Raw genomic sequence first — 19,402 nt, 5'->3', positions numbered from 1 at the left:
TGGCGTTCTTTTGTTGTAGGCAGTTCCTCAGTGTGTCGTCTGTCTTCCTCCTGTGTATCTCTGTGTACGTTCTGTTCTTTTTATAACTCAGAAGTGACTAGTTTTAGGATCCCCCTACTCTGGTGTAACCTTATTAACATAAAAGAAGAAAACCCCTACTATTTCCAAACAGGATCATATTTAAAAGTACCCATAAACATGTTGCCATCGAGTTGATTCTGACTCATAGCAATCCCACAGGATGGAATAGAACTGCCCATAGAGTTTCCAAGACTGTAATCCTTACGGAAGCAGACGGCCACATCTTTCTCCCATGGAGTGGCTGGTGGGTTCCAACCACTCACCTTTGGGTTAGGAGCCGAGCACTTAACCACTGCGCCACCAGGGTTCATATTTTCAAGTACAGGGGTTAGAATTTCAACACATATTTTTGGGAGACAGTCCATAACACTGGGGGAGCAAGTTGCTTGCCTCTGTGGCAACATCAGTAAAAGTTACAAAAGCACTTACCCTTTGACCCAGTGATGATTCTTCTAGAAAGTTACCTACAGATTGGCTTGTACACGGACAAAATGAGGGAGGTGCTACATCACCCAGTACAGCACTTCAACAGCAGCAAATGGAAACATCTGAAACGCTGTTCAATCTGTTTTTCATCAGCCATAAGACAAATATGAGGACGCTTCCTGAGAAATGATTTCTAGAGTTGTAGTCCTGGCTCCACCACTTAAAACTTTGTTATTGTTCTTAAAGTTATCATTACTGCAAATACAGAAGACTGCACATATCATAAGTGTATAGCTCAATGAATTTTCATACCTTGAATACCATGGTGTGTAACCAGCACTCAGATTAAAAAAAAAAACAAACATTACCAACATTCCAAAAACCCTTATTCTCCCCCTTCCAGCTACTACCTCAAGGCCTCAAGATTTATCACTATTCTTACTTCTAGTATCACAGATTCATTTTGCCTCTTTAAAAAAAAAATTGTCAATGGAATCATACAGTATGTTCTGTTTTGTGTTTGGCCTGTGTTGTTCAAGGAACCCTGGTGGTGCAGTGGTTAAAGCGCCTGGCTGCTAACTGAAAGGTCAGCAGTGTGAACCCAGCAGCTGCTCTGTGGGGAAGATGTGGCAGTCTGCTTCTGCAAAGACTGACAGCCTTGGGCGCCCTGGGGGGCTGTTCTGCTCTGTCCTGTAGGGTGGCCAGGAGCCAGCATTAACTTGACAGCAACGTGTTTGGTTTGGTTTGGCGTGTTGTTCAACATTAGGTGTGTGAGGTCCATCGCTATTATCGTGTGTAGGTGTACATGGTTCACTGTCGCGACTTTCATTGCTTTGTCATCCACTGTGTGAAGGCGCCACAAAGGATTTGTCGCTTCTGCTGTTAGGGGAATTTGGGGAGTTTGGGGCTGTTGTGTGGTGCTACTATGAACATTCTAGCACATGCCATTTGGTGTCTTTTGGTACGTATTTCTGTTGGGCATATATCTAGGAGTGGAATTGCTGGGTTGTCAGATCTGCATATGTATTTAGCTTTAGTAAAAACAAAACCAAACCAGTTGCTGTCGAGTTGACTCTGACTCACGGCGACCTGATGTGTTTCAGAGTATAACTGTGCACAGTAGGGTTTTCAAGTAGATCGCCAGGCCTTTCTTCTGAGGTTCCTCTGGGTGGATTTGAACCGCCAACCTTTCGGTTAGTAGCTGAGCGTTTAACTGTTTGCACCACCCAGGGAGGCCACCCAGGGACTTCAGTAGATCCCACCAATTTTGCGAAGTGGTTGTATGTTAGTTAGGGCAGAGGTGTGTTCCATATTGTCACCAACACTTGGTATTGTTAATCTTTTTCATTTTAGCTTTTCTGGTGGGTGTGGAGTGGCAGAGCATTTTAATTTGCATTGGGCTTTTTAATTTATATTTCCCTGATGACTAAGGATTTTGAATACCCTTTCATGTATTTATTGGCCATTTGGAGATCTTTTTCTGAGGTGTTTGCTCAAGTCTTTTTCCCATTTGTCTCTTGGGTTGTCTGTCTTTTTCTTCTTGATTTATAGGAAATTTTTATAGATTCTGGATATGAGTCCTTTGTAGAATTTTTGTATTGAAAATATCTTTAACTACTCTGTGAGTTGTTTTTCATTATCTTCATGGTGTCTTTTAATTTAAATATAACCCAGTTTTTCGTTTTCTTTTTTATAGTTAGCACTCTTTAGGTTCTTTTAAGAAATCTTTGCCTGCTTTACGGTCACAAAGTTATTCTTGTATGTTTTTTCCTACAGGTTTTCACATTGAAATCTGTAGTTCATCTGTAATTGATTTGTATGTGTGTATGGTGTGAAGTAGGGGTAAGATACAAGTCCTCTCCATACCACATTGTAGCTGTGTTACCTTGGACAAGTGTCTTCACTTCTCTGTGTCTCAGTTTCCTCCTTTGAGAGATGAGGATAATAGTAGTTCTTAAATCACTTGGTTGTTGTGAGGATGAAATGAGTTGCTATGCATTAAGCATTTGGAGTAGAGTAGCAGTCAGGGCACATACTAAGAACTCAAAATTAAGGTTAACTATGACTGTTATAGGAAACCCTGGTGGCGTAGTGGTTAAGTGCTACGGCTGCTAACGAAAGAGTCAGCAGTTCGAATCTGCCAGGCGCTCCTTGGAAACTCTATGGGGCAGTTCTACTCTGTCCTATTGACTGTTACGGAGCCCTGGTGGTGTAGTGGTTAAAAGCTCAGCTACTAACCAAAAGGTTGGCAGTTCAAATCCACCAGCCGCTTCTTGGAAACCCTATGAGGCAGCTCTGTTAGGGTTGTTATGAGTCGGAAATGACTGAATGGCAATAGGGTTTTTTTTATTATTATTACTACTATAACTAATTGTTATCAGTACTGTGCGAAATACTTTACGTATATTATCACATATACCTCTGACAGCATCTAGAAGAAAAAAAAGTAATGTTTCTGAGATGGAATTGCTTGTCCAAGGGAATGGCACTAAATGACAGTGTAGGATTTAAACTTGAACCTGCCGAACTCAGAATGTGACACATGGACATGGCGTTTGCTCAGATTTTGAGTTTGGGCAGGATGGGAGGCTGGTGCCCAGGCCCAGGATTCTGTCCTGACCACACCCTTTGTTATGGATTGAATTGTGTCCTCCCAAAAGATGTAAAGGGTGTGGTTATAATCCCATTTGGGATTGGGTCTTCTTTGTTATGTTAATGAGGTGGTATTAGTGTCAGGTGTGTCCTCAGTCAGCCTCTTGAGGTATAGAAGAACAGAAAGAAAGCACAGATAGGGTGTCTTAGTTACCTAGTGCTGCCATAACAGAAATACCCCAAGTGGGTGGCTTTAACAAACAAATTTATTTTCTCACATTCAGGAGGCTAGAAGTCCAAATTCAGGGCACCAGCTCTAGGGGAAGGTGCTCTCTCTCTCTTTCAACTCTGGGCGAAGGCCCTTGTCTCTTCTCAGCTTCTAGGCAATGAATGGTTGGTTCCTTGGTGATCTTCCTATGGCATGGTGTCTGTCTTCTCCCATTTCTGCTTGCTAGCTTCTTTGCCTAACCTGCTCCTTTTATATCTCAAAAGAGATTGACTCAAGACACACTCTAATACTGCCTCATGAACATAATAAAGAAAAACCATTCCCAGATGAGATTGTAACCACAGGTATCAAAAAAACAAAAAACCCTAGCCTATCGATTGCTTCCAACTCATAGCGACCCTATAGGACAGAGTAGAACTGCCCTATAGGGTTTCCAAGGCTGTAATCTTTATACAAAGCAGACTGCCGTCTTTCTCCCATAGAGTGGCTGGTGTGTTCAAACTGTCAATCTTTCAATTAGCAGCGGAGTGCTCATCGCTCATCCTCATCACCACCAGGGCTCTTTAAACCACAGGTATAGGAGTTAGGTTAGGACTTATAGCACATATTTTGGGGGGACACAGTTCTATCCATAACATGGGGAAAGATAGATGCCACGCCACATGACATCGCCAAGGAACCAAGAAACAAAAGCTAAAAAGAGACAAAGACTTTCCCCCAGAGCCGAAAGAGAGAGAAAACCTTCCCCTAGAGCTGGCACCCTGAATTCGGACTTCTAGTCACCTAGACTGTGAGAAAATAAATTTCTGTTTGTTAAAGCCACTCACTTGTGGTATTTCTGTTATAACAGTGCTAGATAACTAAAAATGAGCCCCAGTGGTACAGTGGTTAAGTGTTCTGCTGCTAACCAAATGGTTGGTGGTTCAAACCCACCAGCAGCTCTACAGGAGAAAGATGTGGCAGTCTACTTCCTTAAAGATTATAACCTTGGAGGTTTAAGGTCATGGTTTCGTGGGACATCCCAACAAATTGACCTAATGACGTGTAGCGCTTCTGTTCTACCTCCTAGGTCGTTATGTAATGCCTGGTGTCTTAAATGCTTGCGAGTGGCCATTGACGTCACAACAATTGGTCTCCCTTCAGCAGAGGAAGAAGGAGAGTCAGGAACAGGAGGAGGGAATAGAATGGGTGGCTGATTGCCTCTGTGAACAACTGCCTCCTTTGCCATGAGACCAGACCTGGGTGGTGCCCAGCTACTGTTACTGAACATTTTGGTCAAAAAATTCTATAGAAGAATCCTGATCAAAAGGGGGAAAATACAGAACAGAACTTCAAATTCGTATGGACTCCAGACTTCTTGGAGCCATGAAGGTTGAGTGAACCCCTGAAACTATTGCCCTGAGATAATCTTTAAACCTTAAGCCAAAAATATCCTCTGGAGTCTTCTTAAAACCAAATGCTAGTTTAGCTTAACTACTAAAGTCTGCTTTGAACATTATGCTCTTTTAAGAACTATCTGTATGGGATCAGAGTGACAGCAGCAACTGGAAAGATTAGACAAGAACCTTAAGGGGCAGTGAGTTTATGAGAATGGGGGAGGAACAATTCAGAAAAGGAAGGTGAGAATGGTTGCACAACTCAGCGAATGTAATCAGTGTCACTGAATGATACGTGCAGAAACTGTTGAATCGGTGTATGTTTTCCTGTGCAAATTCTCAACAACAACAAAATAAATAAAGTGATGAAAAAAGAAAAAAAGAAAGATTACAACCTTGGGAACCCTATGGGGCAGTTCTACTCTGTCCTACAGGGTCTCTGTGAGTCAGAATCAACTTGACGGCAATGGATAGACAACTAAGATGCCCTCTCCTCGTCCTCTGCAGGTCGGCTACCAGATCCGCTTTGAGAGCACGCGTTCAGCGGCCACCAAGATCGTGTTCCTGACGGTGGGGCTGCTCCTGAGGCAAATCCAGCGGGAGCCCAGCCTGCCCCAGTACCAGGTCCTGATCGTGGACGAAGTCCATGAGCGACACCTCCACAATGATTTCCTCCTGGGCGTCCTCCGGCGCCTGCTGCCCCAGCGGCCAGACCTCAAGGTCGTCCTCATGTCGGCCACCATCAACATCGCACTCTTTTCCAGCTACTTCGGTGGCGCCCCTGTGGTGCAGGTGCCTGGGAGGCTCTTCCCCATTACGGTCAGTGCTTCTCCCCACTCCCCTACCTCCCGCCTCCCACCTGGAGTCTGACCAGACCTGGATGTGTCCCTTCTCCTCTATGTTGCTCTGTTTTCATCTCTTCAATTAAGGACATTCTGCCTCTCTCTCGCTGTAGTTTTATTTTTTGTTTTAAATAATATATTCTGGTGAAGGTTTACATAGCCATTTAGGTTCCCATTCAACAGTATCTACACAAGTTGTTCACTGACATTGGTTACAGTCTTCACAATGTGTGGACATTCTTCTTATTGCCATTCTGGTTGTTCTGTTTCCATTAATCTAGTTTCCCTGCCCCCTTACATTCTTATTTTTGTTTTAAAGCAATTGCTGACTGTTTGGTCTCATATAGGTGATTTTTGAAAACTTTATTTTATTGTGTTTTAGGTGAAAGTTTACACAGCAAATTAGATTCCTGTTTAACAATGTTTGTCCACATTGTTCTGTGACATCGGTGACCATTTTTGCCATGTGTTGGCATCCTCATGGTTTCCACTCTGTTTGTTCTGTTTCCATTAATCCAGCTACTCTGCCCCTCCTTGCCTTCTCATCTTTGCTTTTGCATAAATGTTGATCATTTGGTTTCGTACAGGTGATTTTTTTAGAGGATCACAGTGCTTACTGGTGATAGTCATGGTTTTTTGAGCCAGTTTGTTATTTAGCTACCAGGGACCTCAGGGATTGGTTTTGGTTTGAGGTTTGGAAAGTATCTCAGGATGATACTCTCAGGGAGTCCTCCAGTTTCAGCCAGTCCAGGAGGTCTGGTGTTATTTATTTATTTTGGTCTTTTTTAAAAGCTACCGTTTTCTGAGTATTTACAATGTGCACGGTAGAGGGCTAATCTGCGGTAACAACAACAACAACAACAAAACCCAAACTGTTTGCCGTCAAATTGATTCTGACTCCTGACGACCTGTGTCAGCGCAGAGCTGTGCTCACAGGATTGTCCATAGCAGTAATCTTTCGGAAGGAGATTGCCAGGACTTTCTTCCAAGGCACCTCTGAGTGGACTCAGACCTCCAGTCTTTTGGTTAGCAGCCAAGCGCATTGACCCAGAGACTCCTGCTGTAATAGAGACCCGAGAATATGAAGGCTCAAATAAAATTTCTCTCCTGTGACAGTCTGGCCAGTCCAGGCTGGTGGGCAGCTCTTTGGCATGTGGCCATTCAGGGACCCAAGCTTGTCCTTTCTCATTGTTCCGCCATCTTATTGGGTAGGGTTTCTCAGACTCAGCGCTATTGATTGTTTTTGCTGGTGGGGGGCCGTCCTGCGCATTGTAGGATATTTAGCAGCGAGCGTCCCTGGCCTCTACCCAGTAGCTGCTAGTAGCACCCTCCTCCACCCAGTTGTGACAACCAAAAACATCTCCAGATGTTGCCACATGTATCCTGGGTTCCAAAACCACCTCTCAGTGAGAACCACTGTCCTAGGGAGCCAAGGAGTCCTGGTGGCATAGTGGTTACAATACTCAACTGTTAACCGAAAGGTCAGCGGTTCCAACCCCCCCAGCAGCTCCGCAGGAGAAAGACTTGGCAATCTGCTCCTGTAAAGATTACAGCCTAGGAAACCCTATGGGGTCACCGTGAGTTGGAATTGACTCGACGGTACCTAACAACAACAACCAACACCCAGATTAAAAAAATAAAATATTACCAATCAACAAGGACTTTAAAACAAAGATGAGAATGTAAGCGGGCAGGGAGACTAGATGAATGGAAATGGAACAACCAGAACAGAAATAATGAGAATGTTCACGCATTGCGACGAACATAACCAGTTATCACTGAACAACTCGTGCAGAAATTGTTGAACGGGAACCTAAACTGTGTAAGCTTTCACCGAAAACACAGTAAAAAAATTAAATTAAATTAAAAAAAAGCAAACATTACCAGTACCCCAGAAGCCCCTTTGTACCCCCATCCAGTTGCCTTTATACACTTAGTTACCTAGTGCTGCTGTAACAGAAATACCCCAAGTGGGTGGCTTTAACAAACAAATTTCTTCTCTCACAGTTTAGGAGGCTGGAAGTCCGAATTGAGGGTGCCAGCTCTAGGGGGAGGAGTTCTCTCTCTGTTGACTTGGAGGGGAGGTCCTTGTCTCTTCAGCTTCTGTTTCCTGATTTCTTGGCCTCTATCTTCCCCCATCTCTGCTTGCTTAATCTGCTCCTTTTGTATCTTATAAGAGATTGATTCAATACACACTCTACACTAATCCTACCTAAACAAATAATTTCCTTTATAAGGATCAGTTCAAAGTTGGTGTCTTAGTCATCTAGTGCTGCTATAACAGAAATACCACAAGTAGATGGCTTTAACAAAGAGACGTTTATTCTCTCACAGTTCAGAAGGCTAGAAGTTCGACTCTGGGGCGTCAGCTCCAGGGGAAGGCTTTCTCTTTCTGTCAGCTCTGGAGGAAGGTCTTTCACGTCAATCTTCCCCTGGACTAGGAGCTTCTCTGTGCAGGAACCTCGGGTCCAAAGGACATGCTGTGCTCCTGGTGGTGCTTTCTTAGTGGTATGAGGTTCCCCTCTCTCTCTGCTTACTTCTGTCTTTTATATCTCAAAAGAGATTGGCTTAAGACAGTATCTAATCTTATATATCTCATCAGTATAACCACCACTAATCCATCTCATTTCATCATAGTGATAGAATTTACAACACATAGGGAAATCACGTAAAATGGTGGACAGTCACACAATACCGGGACTCATGGCCCAGCTAAGTTGACAGATTTTGGGGGGACACAATTCAATCCATGACAGCTGGTTTCTATGAGGCAGAGGTAAAAAGTACCCCAAATGGCCAACTTTTCCAAGCTGCTGTACCACTCCATGATCTCTAACATCAACTTCTCCCTCTCGCCTCAGTACTCTCCCTCTCGTCTTTGGGTCCCCTAATTCTCATAGAACTCATGAACTGTATAAAGGGAATGGCTCAGGCATAGGCTCCTCTTGACCCACATGGCTGCAGGAGCTGACGAACTCAAACTGGCAGTTCAGACCACAGACTGCTGGCTCACAGGGCTGCAGAGGTTGGCGAATGAGGTCAAATGATAGGCCGCCAGCACAAGGGGCTGTGGAGGCCGGCAAATCCCAGGAATGGCAAATCAGAGAGCAGGCCTCTGGGAAAGTCAACTGGTACGACCCTGATGCAGGACCCAGGCTCAGAGACAGAGAGCCTTGCCAGGACACACTCCAGGAAAGGGTGTAACTTTAGTAAGGGTGGGGCTTGAGTCACGCCCTTCTGCAAGGCTGTGACCTAAGTCACACCCTACACCAATCCTGCCTCATCAACATGTAGAGGTCAGGATTCCACAACACATAAAATGGAGGACAGCCACACAGTACTGGGAATCGTGGCCTAGCCAAGTTGACACATAGCCCCAACCATCACAGGTTTCATATACCCTATTTGGATAGTCCCACTCAATCACTGTGTGTGAGTCACAAAGACCATGGCTAGAAGGGCCACATTAAGTATATCATTGCACCGCACTGTCTTCATTAACATAACAAAGACAGTCCATTCTCAAATGGGCTTATAACCACAGGCATAGAGGTTAGGATTTACAACACATATCTTTTTGGGGGACACAGTAGAGTCAATAACACTGTCTTTTGGTCCTTCCTTCTGAAATGATTCTGTTTGAGTGTTCCATCTGTTGCCTGAGGGGCCTTTGTCTTCCCTGTCAGCCCACCATCTTCACCACATATAGGACCTATTGCTCAGAGTGCCCCAATGCACTGAGCTGGACATAACGGCGTGCCCCTGTGGGGGGTGGGGCCGTCTCGTCACAGATTGTGTACCAGCCGCCAGAGGTGGAGCCAGCAACGGCCAAGTCAGAGAAGCTGGACCCGCGGCCTTTCCTGAGGGTGCTGGAGGCCATCGACAATAAGTACCCCCCTGAGGAACGGGGTGACCTCCTGGTCTTCCTCAGCGGCATGGCGGAGATCAGCGCTGTGCTGGAGGCTGCCCAGACCTACGCCAGCCACACGCAGCGCTGGGTGGTGCTGCCGCTGCACAGCACGCTGTCTGTGGCTGACCAGGACAAGGTACCCCGTGCAGCCCAGGGGAGTAGGGCAGGCTGGCATCTCACTGGGTAGGTGAGAGAAGGAGAAGGAGGCTGGGTGGCCACGAGCAGGACTGACGGGACTTCACAAGGCAGGACTGTGGGGCTGTGGAGATGGGGTCTCTCACTTCCTTTGGGTAGGGCCGCATGTGCCAGGGAGAACTTTCTGGTGAGGTAGAAGGCATTGGAGCTGGGCTTTGAAGGACAAAGAGGATTTAGATTAATGGAAGAGGGAGGAAGGCATTCCAGGTGAGTGTATTGAGGGGGTACATCTTGAGCAAAGGTGGTGGTGTTTTTATCTGCCATCGAGTTGATTCTGACTCATAGCGACTCTGTGTGACAGAGTAGAACTGCCCCATAGGGTTTCCTAGGCTGTAATCTTTATGGGAGCGGATCACCAGGTCTTTCTCCTGCAGGGCTGCTGTGGCTTTGAATCGCCAACCTTTCAGTTAGCACCTGAGTACCTAACTGTTGCACCCGCAGGGCTTTTTGAGCAAAGGTGTAGGAGTGGAAATATGTGTGTTGGGTGTGGGGGAAATTATGAAAAACCTTCCTGACTGGAATAGAAGGCTGGCAAAAGTGTAGGGAAAAAGGCCTTTGCGTCACTGTATTAGTTAATTATTGCTGTGTAACAAATCGCCCCAAAACTTAGCAATTTAGAACAACAATAAACATTCTCTTACATAGTTACTGTGAATCAGGGATCTTGGAACGGCTTAGCTGGGTGGTTCTGAATGGCTCAGGGTCTCTCATGGGGTAGCAGTCAAATGTCAGCTGGGGCTGCAGTTGTCTGAAGGCACGACTGGGGCTGGATAGTTCTTCTAAGATGGCTGGCAGGGTGGTGCCGGCTGTTGGCTGGGAGGCTTCAGTTCCTTTCACATGAGCCTCTTTGGGCTACTTGAGTGTCCTCACAACATGGCGACTGGCTGCCCCCAAGAGACCAAAGCAGAATCCAGAGCATCTTTTATGACCTAGCCTTGGAAGTCACAAATCATCATTTTTGCAGTATCTCATTACTCAGTCTGCCCTGGTTAGTGGGAAGTTACTAGATAATGACGTAAATTCTAGGAGATGAGAATCAGTGGGAACCATCTTGGAGGCTGACTCCCAAAGGTCACCTTGGGTAGGATCCCTTCAGGTCCCACTCAGTGGTTTATCTATGGAAGAAGCAATCTCTGAGCACCTCCTTAGTGCCTCCCCCGAACTGGGAGAATTGGTCCTTACCCCCCAGTTGCTGCTGACCTGTTGGTGTAGATGAATAAGTAATAAACAATTTTATGAACAGTTGGGGAAGGCACAGGGTCCTCTGGGAATCTAGAGTTTTGGTGGATTCAGGAGAGGCTTCTGGAGGAGGGGATTTTCAAAGCTGAGACCTGAGAAAGGCGAGCCTGGGAAGGGGGCAAGGAGAAGAGTGTTCCAGATTGTCTGTGTTGAGCACTTCCTGTGTGCCAGCCAGGGTTCTGCTCTCTGTGCACACCCCATCTCATTTAACCCTCTCAAAGGTCTTCTCTGGGAGGTTCTACTGTTATCCTATTTGATAGGTGGGGAGACAAGGCTTAGGGAAGTACAGACACTTATGCAAACTCACACAGCCACATAGTGCCAGTCAGAGTTGTCTCTGACTCCTGGTGACCCCATGTGTGTCAGAGTAGAACTGTGCTCCATGGGGATTTCAGTGGCCAATTTTTTGGAAGTAGATCACCATGCCTTTCCTCCAAAGCGCCTCTGGGTAGGCGGAACCACCAGCCAGGCTTTGAACCAGGTAGTTTGGCACCAGAGCCCAGCTCTTAGCCAGAGGCGGGCAGACTTTCTGTAAAGAGCCAAAGTAATATCAGCGTTGCAGGCCATAGCGCCTCTCTGTTGAGGAGCCCTTGTAGCACAATGGTTAAGTGTTCAGTTGCTAACTGAAAGGTTGGCAATTCGAACCCACCAGCCACTCTGCAGAAGGAAGATGTGGCAGTCTGCTTCCATAAAGATTTCAGCCTAGGAAACCCTATAGGGCAGTTCTCCTCTGTCATGTGTGATCTCTGTGAGTTGGAATTGACTTGACGGCATGCAACAACAGAGTCTCTGTTGTATCTATTCAGTTCTGCTATTGTAGCACAAAAGCAGGCATTGACTGCGGATGAGCATGGATGTGTTCCAATAAAACGTTATTTATGAAACAGGCAGGACTAGCCCAGGGACCATAGTTTGCCAACTTCCGCTCTTAACCACCATGCTGGACTGTCTCTTAGGGTTAAGACGGGAGCTTGTGCAAAACGCCTGAAGTGAGGGGGTGATGGGGCACCTGGTAAACTACATGCAGTGTGATTGGGGTTCAGAGTGCCCCAGGAGGGAATGCCAAGAGAGAGGGGACTGGAAAAGTAGGTGGGCCTGGCCCACACAGGGCCTCGAGGGTACAGCAAGGAGCAGGGCTTTGTCCCACGGACACTGGGGAGCCATGGGAGGGTTCTGAGCAGTGGAGAGGCAGTGTCAGATTTGTGCTGAAGGGTGGAGGGATGAGAGTGGAGGCCAGAGACCAGGGAGGATGCTGGGGCAGGACCTATATGGGAAAGGAGGGAGCTGGGCCAGGGTGGGGCTGTGGGAATGGGGAGGAGGGGACGAATTCCAGAGATGATCACAATGTTCAGGTGGCTGTGGGGTGAGTGGAGGGAGGGTCCGGGACAGCCCAGGGCTCTGGCTCAGGTGATGGGGTAGATGGTGGGCCATGCGTGAGACGGGGCGGAACGGGTTCAGGGGAAGATGTTGAGGCTGTTTTAGACAGTGGGTGTGAGGTGTCCGCGGGACATCCAGGATGTGCCCAGGAGGTCTGTGGACACACAGATCAGTGAGACCCTGATGCAGCCTCCTCACTCTCCTGCAGGTATTCGACGTGGCGCCCCCTGGAGTCCGGAAATGCATCCTTTCCACCAACATTGCAGAGACCTCAGTCACCATTGATGGAATCCGCTTCGTAGTGGATTCTGGTAAGGGCTCCCCCAGCCCCCACCCATGAGCCAGAAAGGAATGTGGGAGCTGGGGACAATCTGGGAAGTAGGTGGCATTTGTGGCTGTGGAGCAGTGGCAGCATTTAATCTTTCTCCAAACATTCCAAGCCTTTGCACTTAGTGTTCTCTCTGCTGAGAGCTGTCTGGATATCTGCGCGGCTCGTGGCCCCTCCTCGTTTCAGTGCCTGCTTAAATGCCTCCCCGCCAGAGAAATCCACCCTGTCTGCTGTCTCTAAACAAACCCTTCTGCTACTGCCACTCTCTCTTCCCTTGGGATGCTTTGTTTCTCCTCATGGAGCTGACATTATATTTTATGTTTTTTGATCTATTTTTATTTTCTGTCTGCCCAACCAGAATGTAAGCCGGAAAGTCAGCACAACAGACTGGTTGGGAGACACAGGAGCCAGCCTGGCTGGGGGCATTGCTGGCTGTGGGTGGGGGTCACGGTACTGACACTCTACAAGCATCAGTTTGTTCATCTGTAAAATGGGAATAATAACAATACTGCATTCAGGTTCTAAGGGTTAAATGGGCTAGTACACTTGGGTGCTGAGGACAGTGCCAGGCACAGAGTGAGCAAGCAATAAATGTTAAAACCAGCTGCTATCAGGCTGTCTCTGACCCGTGGCGACAGAGTAGAGCTGTGCTCCACAGGGTTTTCAACGACTGTTTTTTTGGAAGTAGGTCACCAGACCTTTCCTCCAAAACACCTCTGGGTGGACTGAACCAAAGACTTCAGTTAGCAGCTGGGTATATTAGCCGTTTGCACCACCCAGGACCCCTCAATAATGGTTACCTCATTGGATTGAATCTGAGATGGCATCGACTGTAAAACATTTCATCACTGTACATACTATTAAGAAATTTAAAAATGCTGTCAGTTACACACTGATGTACCATTGGTTTTCAGGTACACCGTTCTGTTTTCAGAGAAGATAAAAACATGCACAAAGGTTGATCTTGGAGTTGATGACAGATGATGTCCTGTTCAGACCCCAGAGAGCAGTGACTTTGTTCTCTTCACTGCTGTATCTCCAGTGCCTAGAACGGTGCCTGGCACATAAAACCAGTTGCTGTCGAGTTGATTCCAACTCACAGCAACCCCTTATGTGTCAGAGTAGAATTCTGCTCCTTATGGTTTTCAGTGGCTGATTTTTCAGAAATAGATTGCCAGGCATTTCTTCTGAGGTACCTCTGGGTGGACTTGAACCTCCAACCTTTTGGTTAGCAGCTGCGTGTATTAACCATTTGCACCTCCCAGGGACTCCCTGGCCCGTAGTAGTTGCTTCATAAATATTTGTTGGCTGACTGAACCTATGAAAAAGCAGAGGCATGAAATGAAAGACCTGTAAACAAATAGCCATGTGGATGAGGAAATGAAAGGATCAACTGACAACATGTAAGAATTTAAGCTTCCTGAGTGCAGAGACTTGCCTGGCGTGGCCCTCACTGTGTCCCCAGCCCCTGGGAAAGGTTTGGCCCAGAACCAACTCTCGGTTGTTGTTATAGAATAAAGGTGTGAGTGAAGGTGCCAGTGAATGAACGTAGAGGTAGAATGCCAGGCACATGGAGGGCCCTCCGTGCCTGCTGCACTCAGATTCCCTTTCATGATGGCTCCCCTTCCCCTGCTCTCCCGCAGGGAAGGTGAAGGAGATGAGCTATGACCCGCAAGCCAAACTGCAGCGCCTGCAGGAATTCTGGATCAGCCAGGCCAGTGCCGAGCAGCGTAAGGGTCGTGCGGGCCGCACAGGCCCCGGCGTCTGCTTCCGCCTCTATGCCGAATCAGACTACGATGCCTTCGCTCCCTACCCTGTCCCGGAAATCCGGAGGGTAGCCCTGGACGCATTGGTGCTACAGGTGAGGAATGGTTGGGGGAGACTATCCTGACTGCCAGTTGCTAGGGAAGAACCGGGAGGCATTTAGACAGTGCCAGCCTGTCCCAGGGTTTCTGGGCCACCAAAGGTAGGGCTGACCAAGCCACTGATGGTAACTTACCCCTTCCAAATGTCAAACTCCAAGTTGAGGGGAGAATTGTTCCCAAGATCCACAGGGTCAGGAAGAACACCACAACCCAATAAGAATGCATTCAGCAAACCCAACAAGAAGTGGCCCAAAACCAGGGTTTCTCAACACATTTGATGTCCTGACTCCCTAGCATCTCATTAGTTAGTTTCACTTAGGTTAGGCCGCGGTGACAAACAGGCCCAATCACATAATAGCTGGCACAACAGGATTCTAGTTCTCAGGTTGGTAGGCAGTTTCCTTTACTCAAGGACCCAGGCTCCTTCTGTCTGGTGGCTCCATCATCTCCCTGGGGCCTTTCCATCATCTGTGTCTGGCCACCAGAGGAGGAAAAAGCATGGTAGATGGTATGGGAGGGGTTTGCATGATCTACTTCCCTTCCACTCACTGTTCCCTGGTTAGTGCTCAGCACCTGGCCACACCCAGCTACAAGGGAGGCTGGGCTGTGTCATCTCTGTGCTCAGGAGTAAGAGGAAAAGGAAGGTGGGAATGGCTTTGGTGTCTGTCCCAGGCTCGCTTCCCACCAGTAACGCACAGTGATGTCTCCTACTCCATTCAGTTGTATTTTTTAAAAATGATAGTTGTGACCCATGACATGGGTTTCCTGACCCACCAGGGAGTCATAACCTGCCGTTTAAAAAATAGGGCTTGACAGAATGTGGAAACACACAATGGAACATCATTCAGCCATAAAGAGAAATGGAATCCTGATACACGCTGCAACGTGGAGGAACCGTGAACACTTGACACGGAGTGAAATAGGTCAGGCCCGAAAGGACACATACTGTCTGATTCCACTGATTGGAAATATGTAGAATAGGCAAATGCATAAAGACCAAAGATTACTCGTGGTTACCAGGGGTGGAAGAAGAGGGAAAAGTGGGGTTGGTTTAGGGGGCAGTGAGTTTATGTAAATGGTGGTGGAATGATTTGGAAAAAGCGAGAATGGTTGCACAACTTGAAGATATAATCCGTGCCACTGAGTTATATGTGTAGAAGTTGCTGGGAAGAAATACTGAGAGGAAAAGAAATACCGATTTGAATGCTACGGAAAATGTATGGTTTCACAGAACAAGAATGCCCGAGGTACAGAGGCTCAAGACTGGGTCTTTTAAGTGGATCAGTGATATCATAAAGGACCCGTGTTCTCCCATCTTTCCAACCTCCGTGTATCAGCAGCTGTCTTAATAACGGTGATAAATAATAACGTTGATGGTGATAAAATAAAAGAACAACCCTTATCTAGTGCTGACCGTATTTTTACACAAATAATGCTTCCGTTATACATTTTTCCCAACCCACAATCCTGATACCACTTCATTCTCCCTACAACCCACTGCCTCTCTGAATGAATTGGGTTTTTTTGGGTTGCAAGTGAAAAAACCCAGGTCAAAACTATCTTAAACAGAAAAAAGGATTTTGTCGATTTGTGTAGGTACTGGGAGGGTAGGAGGCTCCATCTTAGGAACAAATCAGCTTATCTCACTGAGGATAGGCTAATTTCCATAGAAAAAATAACTCTGGGCTCCCCGCCTGGCCATGCACAAACAGAGAGGGTGCTGGAACTCCTCTCTCCCAGCTCCAGTTACAAAAGTCCCAGGGAAGAACTCTGATTGGCCCATCTCAGGTCACATGCTCATCCCTTAGTTGCTATGACCAAGGGCCGAGGAACCATGATTGGTCCAGCAATCATGTGCTTGCTCCTGCATGGCCAGGGGTCAGGGGCAGGAGTGCTGGGCAGACAGACAGACAGACAATGGCCCCTCTTCCACCCTGGGCATGATGGGCTAGTCCCTTCCAGCCTTGATATTTGGGTTTTAAGTATCACAGTTTTATGATCCCTGAGCCCCTTCACAACACCTCCTGGTGTCTCACATATATCCCATTTTGGTTGTCATTTCAGATGAAGAGCATGAGCTTGGGGGATCCCCGAGCCTTCCCCTTTATTGAGCCCCCACCGCCAGCCAGCCTGGAAACTGCCATCCTTTACCTTCGAGACCAGGGGGCCCTGGACAGCACAGAGGCCCTCACCCCCATCGGGTCTCTGCTGGCCCAGCTGCCTGTGGACGTGGTAATTGGTGAGGAGCCCCTTGGGGCGTCACAGGGGCCCTGGGGTTGGGTGTACCGCTCACTCTCTGAGTGGCTGCAGGCAAGTCTCTTCCTTCTCTGGGCCCTGTTCATTCTTTCACAGATAATCCGTGAGCACCTCATCTGTGCCTTGAGCCCTGGTGGCGCGGTGGTTAAAGAGTTTGGCTGCTAACCAAAAGGTCGGCAGTTCAAGTCCACCAGCTGCTGCGTGGGAGGAAGATGTGGGAGTCTGCTTCCAGAAAGACTACAGCCTTGGAAATCCTATGGAGCAGTTCCATTCTGTCCTGTAGAGGTGTCCTTTGAGTCAGAATCGACTCGATGGCAGTGGGTTTTATAGTAGGTCAGATGGTGATAAGTGCCACAGAGAAAAAAATAAAGCAAGGGAGGGGGACAGGAAGTACTAGGTGGTTGTAATTTATAACAGGGGTGTTGAGGTAGGCCTTGTTGAGAAGGTAGCATTTGTGCAGAGAAATGAGGGCAGTGAGGGTGGGAGCCGTGCAGATAGCTAGGACCACGATCGCCAATAGAAATGTAGAAATGTGATGTGAGCCCATGTGTAGTTTTCAATTTTCTAGTAGCCACATTACAAATGTAAAAAGGAAACAGGTGAAATTGATTTTGGCGATCGTATTAGTGGTCTAGGGCTGCCTTAGCAGCATAGCACAGAGTGGGTAACTTATAACAGAAGCGTCTTGTCTCACAGTGCTGGAGGCTGGAAGTCCAAATCAGGCCATCAGCCCTGTTGATTCCGTGCAGGGCTCTGAGGGATGATCCCTTCCAGGCCTCTCTCCCGGCCTCTGGTGATGGCTGGCAGTCCCTGGCCTGCAGCTGCGTCTGCCCTGTCCTCATGTGGCTGTCTTCCCTCTGTGTTGCTGTCTGTGTCTCTTCTTTCCTTTTATAAGGGTACCACTCAGGTTGAATTAGAACCCGCCCTTCTCCAGTGTGACCTCATGTTAGCGGATAACATCTTCAAAGACCCTGTTTCCACACAAGGTCACATTCGCGGGTACAGGGGTTAGAACTGCAGACTCCACCAATAGAAGTGACACGTGGCTTGAGACTTGTGGCTTGAAATGCTGTTTTCAGAGTAAACTGAAAAGAAGGCCAAGCTCTGCTATTTGGTTGTCGTTAGTTGCCTGAGAGTCGGCACCTGGCCCAGAGCAACCCCACGTGGTGCAGAGTAGAACCGCCCCATCGGGTTTTCTTGGCTGTCGTCTTTACAAGAGCAGATCACGAGACCTTTCTTCAGCGGAGCTGTTGGGTGGATTAGCAGCCTATTGTAAACTGTTCGCACCACCCAGGCTCCTTTGTGCAACAGGAAGCCCTGTGAGAGCCGGAGCCTGTATAAGGCGGAAACCTGTCAGAGAAGGAAAACTCACTGGGTGTTTATGAGGTAGGATTCTTAGTAGAGAGTGATCAAAGGCAGAAAACTTGCAAAACCTGGAAAAACAAGAGGCAGTCCTATCAAGTTCTGGCTCTTACAGGTTTCACTGCATTTTGAATAAGTAACATTAAGACAGTTTCCCCTACTTGGATTCCTCAGCATTTGGCTTATTTACGGAGTGTTTGCTGGGAGAAACAGGCAGGTGGAGCACCTAAGACCCGCAAACTCAGGAGTCCTGGGTTTTCTGCAGCTCAATCCTTCCCCACTCTCTCCTCTGCACAGCAGCCCAGCCCCACCCAGTGCCCGCTCTTGCAGTGGTGATAATGTCAAAACTTGCAGCTTCTTCCTCTTGCTCAGCCCCGAGTCACGCTGCCCCACCTGAGGAGCTCGCTCACCCAGGCCTGCTTCTCCCGCCCAGTTCTCCCGACTCAAGCCAGCCTCTTTCTACCAGCGATCCACAACCCCCGGAACACTCCCCAGTGAGCATGACACCACCTTTAGCGCCATTTCCCAAGCATGTCGCTCAGTAGAACCTTCTGCCTGCATTAATTCTGAGAGAGTCCCCATCATTACAGTGCACTGGGGCTTCCTTGTGGGCAGGAGGTGGAGACCACGGACACTGAGGGCCTTGCAGAACTAAGAAGATGCTTTTTTTGGTTTGGTCTAGAATCCCTGGGTGGCACAAACCGTTAAGCCATTAGCGGAAGGTTGGTGGTTCCAACCCACCCAGAGGTGCCTCAGAAGAAAGGCCTGGCGACCTGCTTCTGAAAAGTCACAGGCTTAGAAACCCTATAGAGCAGTCCACTCTGTATACGTGGGGTCACCATGAGTCAGGAATGACTTGACAGCATCTGACAAGAAGGAAACAGGTAGAGCAAGGAGAATCAGCTCTGGAGAAAAGACAGCCTTGACTGAGCCCTTGCCACGTGCCGGTGAAAGGCTTCACAGACTTTAAATCACGTCACCCTCACCTGGTGAGGGTAGGGACTCCGGTCGCCTCCATTGTACAGATGAGGAAACCGAGGCTTGGCCGGGTGAGGCGACCTAAGCCCAAGAGCCCAGAGCAAGCCTGGCTTTGACCCGGATGGGAAGCTAAGGGCTCTGCCCACCTTACGGAGTAGGAGTATGTGACACTTGCTTTCCAAATGAGGACGATAAGGCCCAGAGAAAGGCTCTCACTTGCCCGAGGTCACACAGTGGGCAGAGTCAGCTCTCTTAGTCACCAGGCCCTGGCACAAGCCCTGGATGACGCCACGCCAGGGCAGCTCTGGGGCCAGCTGCCTCAGTGACTGTCCTACCTCTGTGCCGG

At 47.9% G+C, this 19,402-nt stretch overlaps 1 protein-coding gene across 3 annotated transcripts in view; it reads left to right on the top strand.

The window, feature by feature from the left end:
• The window catches only part of DHX34 (DExH-box helicase 34), a 37,730-nt gene that overhangs the window by 7,056 nt on the left and 11,272 nt on the right, over positions 1-19,402 (top strand). For 2 of the 3 annotated variants that reach the window (XM_049901221.1, XM_049901223.1), the window contains exons 3-7: positions 5,212-5,523; positions 9,338-9,592; positions 12,476-12,578; positions 14,239-14,456; positions 16,525-16,699. In XM_049901221.1, the coding sequence (XP_049757178.1) occupies positions 5,212-5,523; positions 9,338-9,592; positions 12,476-12,578; positions 14,239-14,456; positions 16,525-16,699 (1,063 nt within the window). The remainder of the gene's footprint in view (positions 1-5,211; positions 5,524-9,337; positions 9,593-12,475; positions 12,579-14,238; positions 14,457-16,524; positions 16,700-19,402) is intronic. The other variant, XM_049901222.1, reaches the window with a different exon arrangement.

This window comes from Elephas maximus, chromosome 11 (assembly GCF_024166365.1).
Source record: "Elephas maximus indicus isolate mEleMax1 chromosome 11, mEleMax1 primary haplotype, whole genome shotgun sequence".
NCBI classification, from domain to species: Eukaryota; Metazoa; Chordata; class Mammalia; order Proboscidea; family Elephantidae; genus Elephas; species Elephas maximus.
The sequence above is the reverse complement of the archived record's forward strand: the minus strand, read 5'-3'. Positions and strand labels throughout refer to the sequence as shown.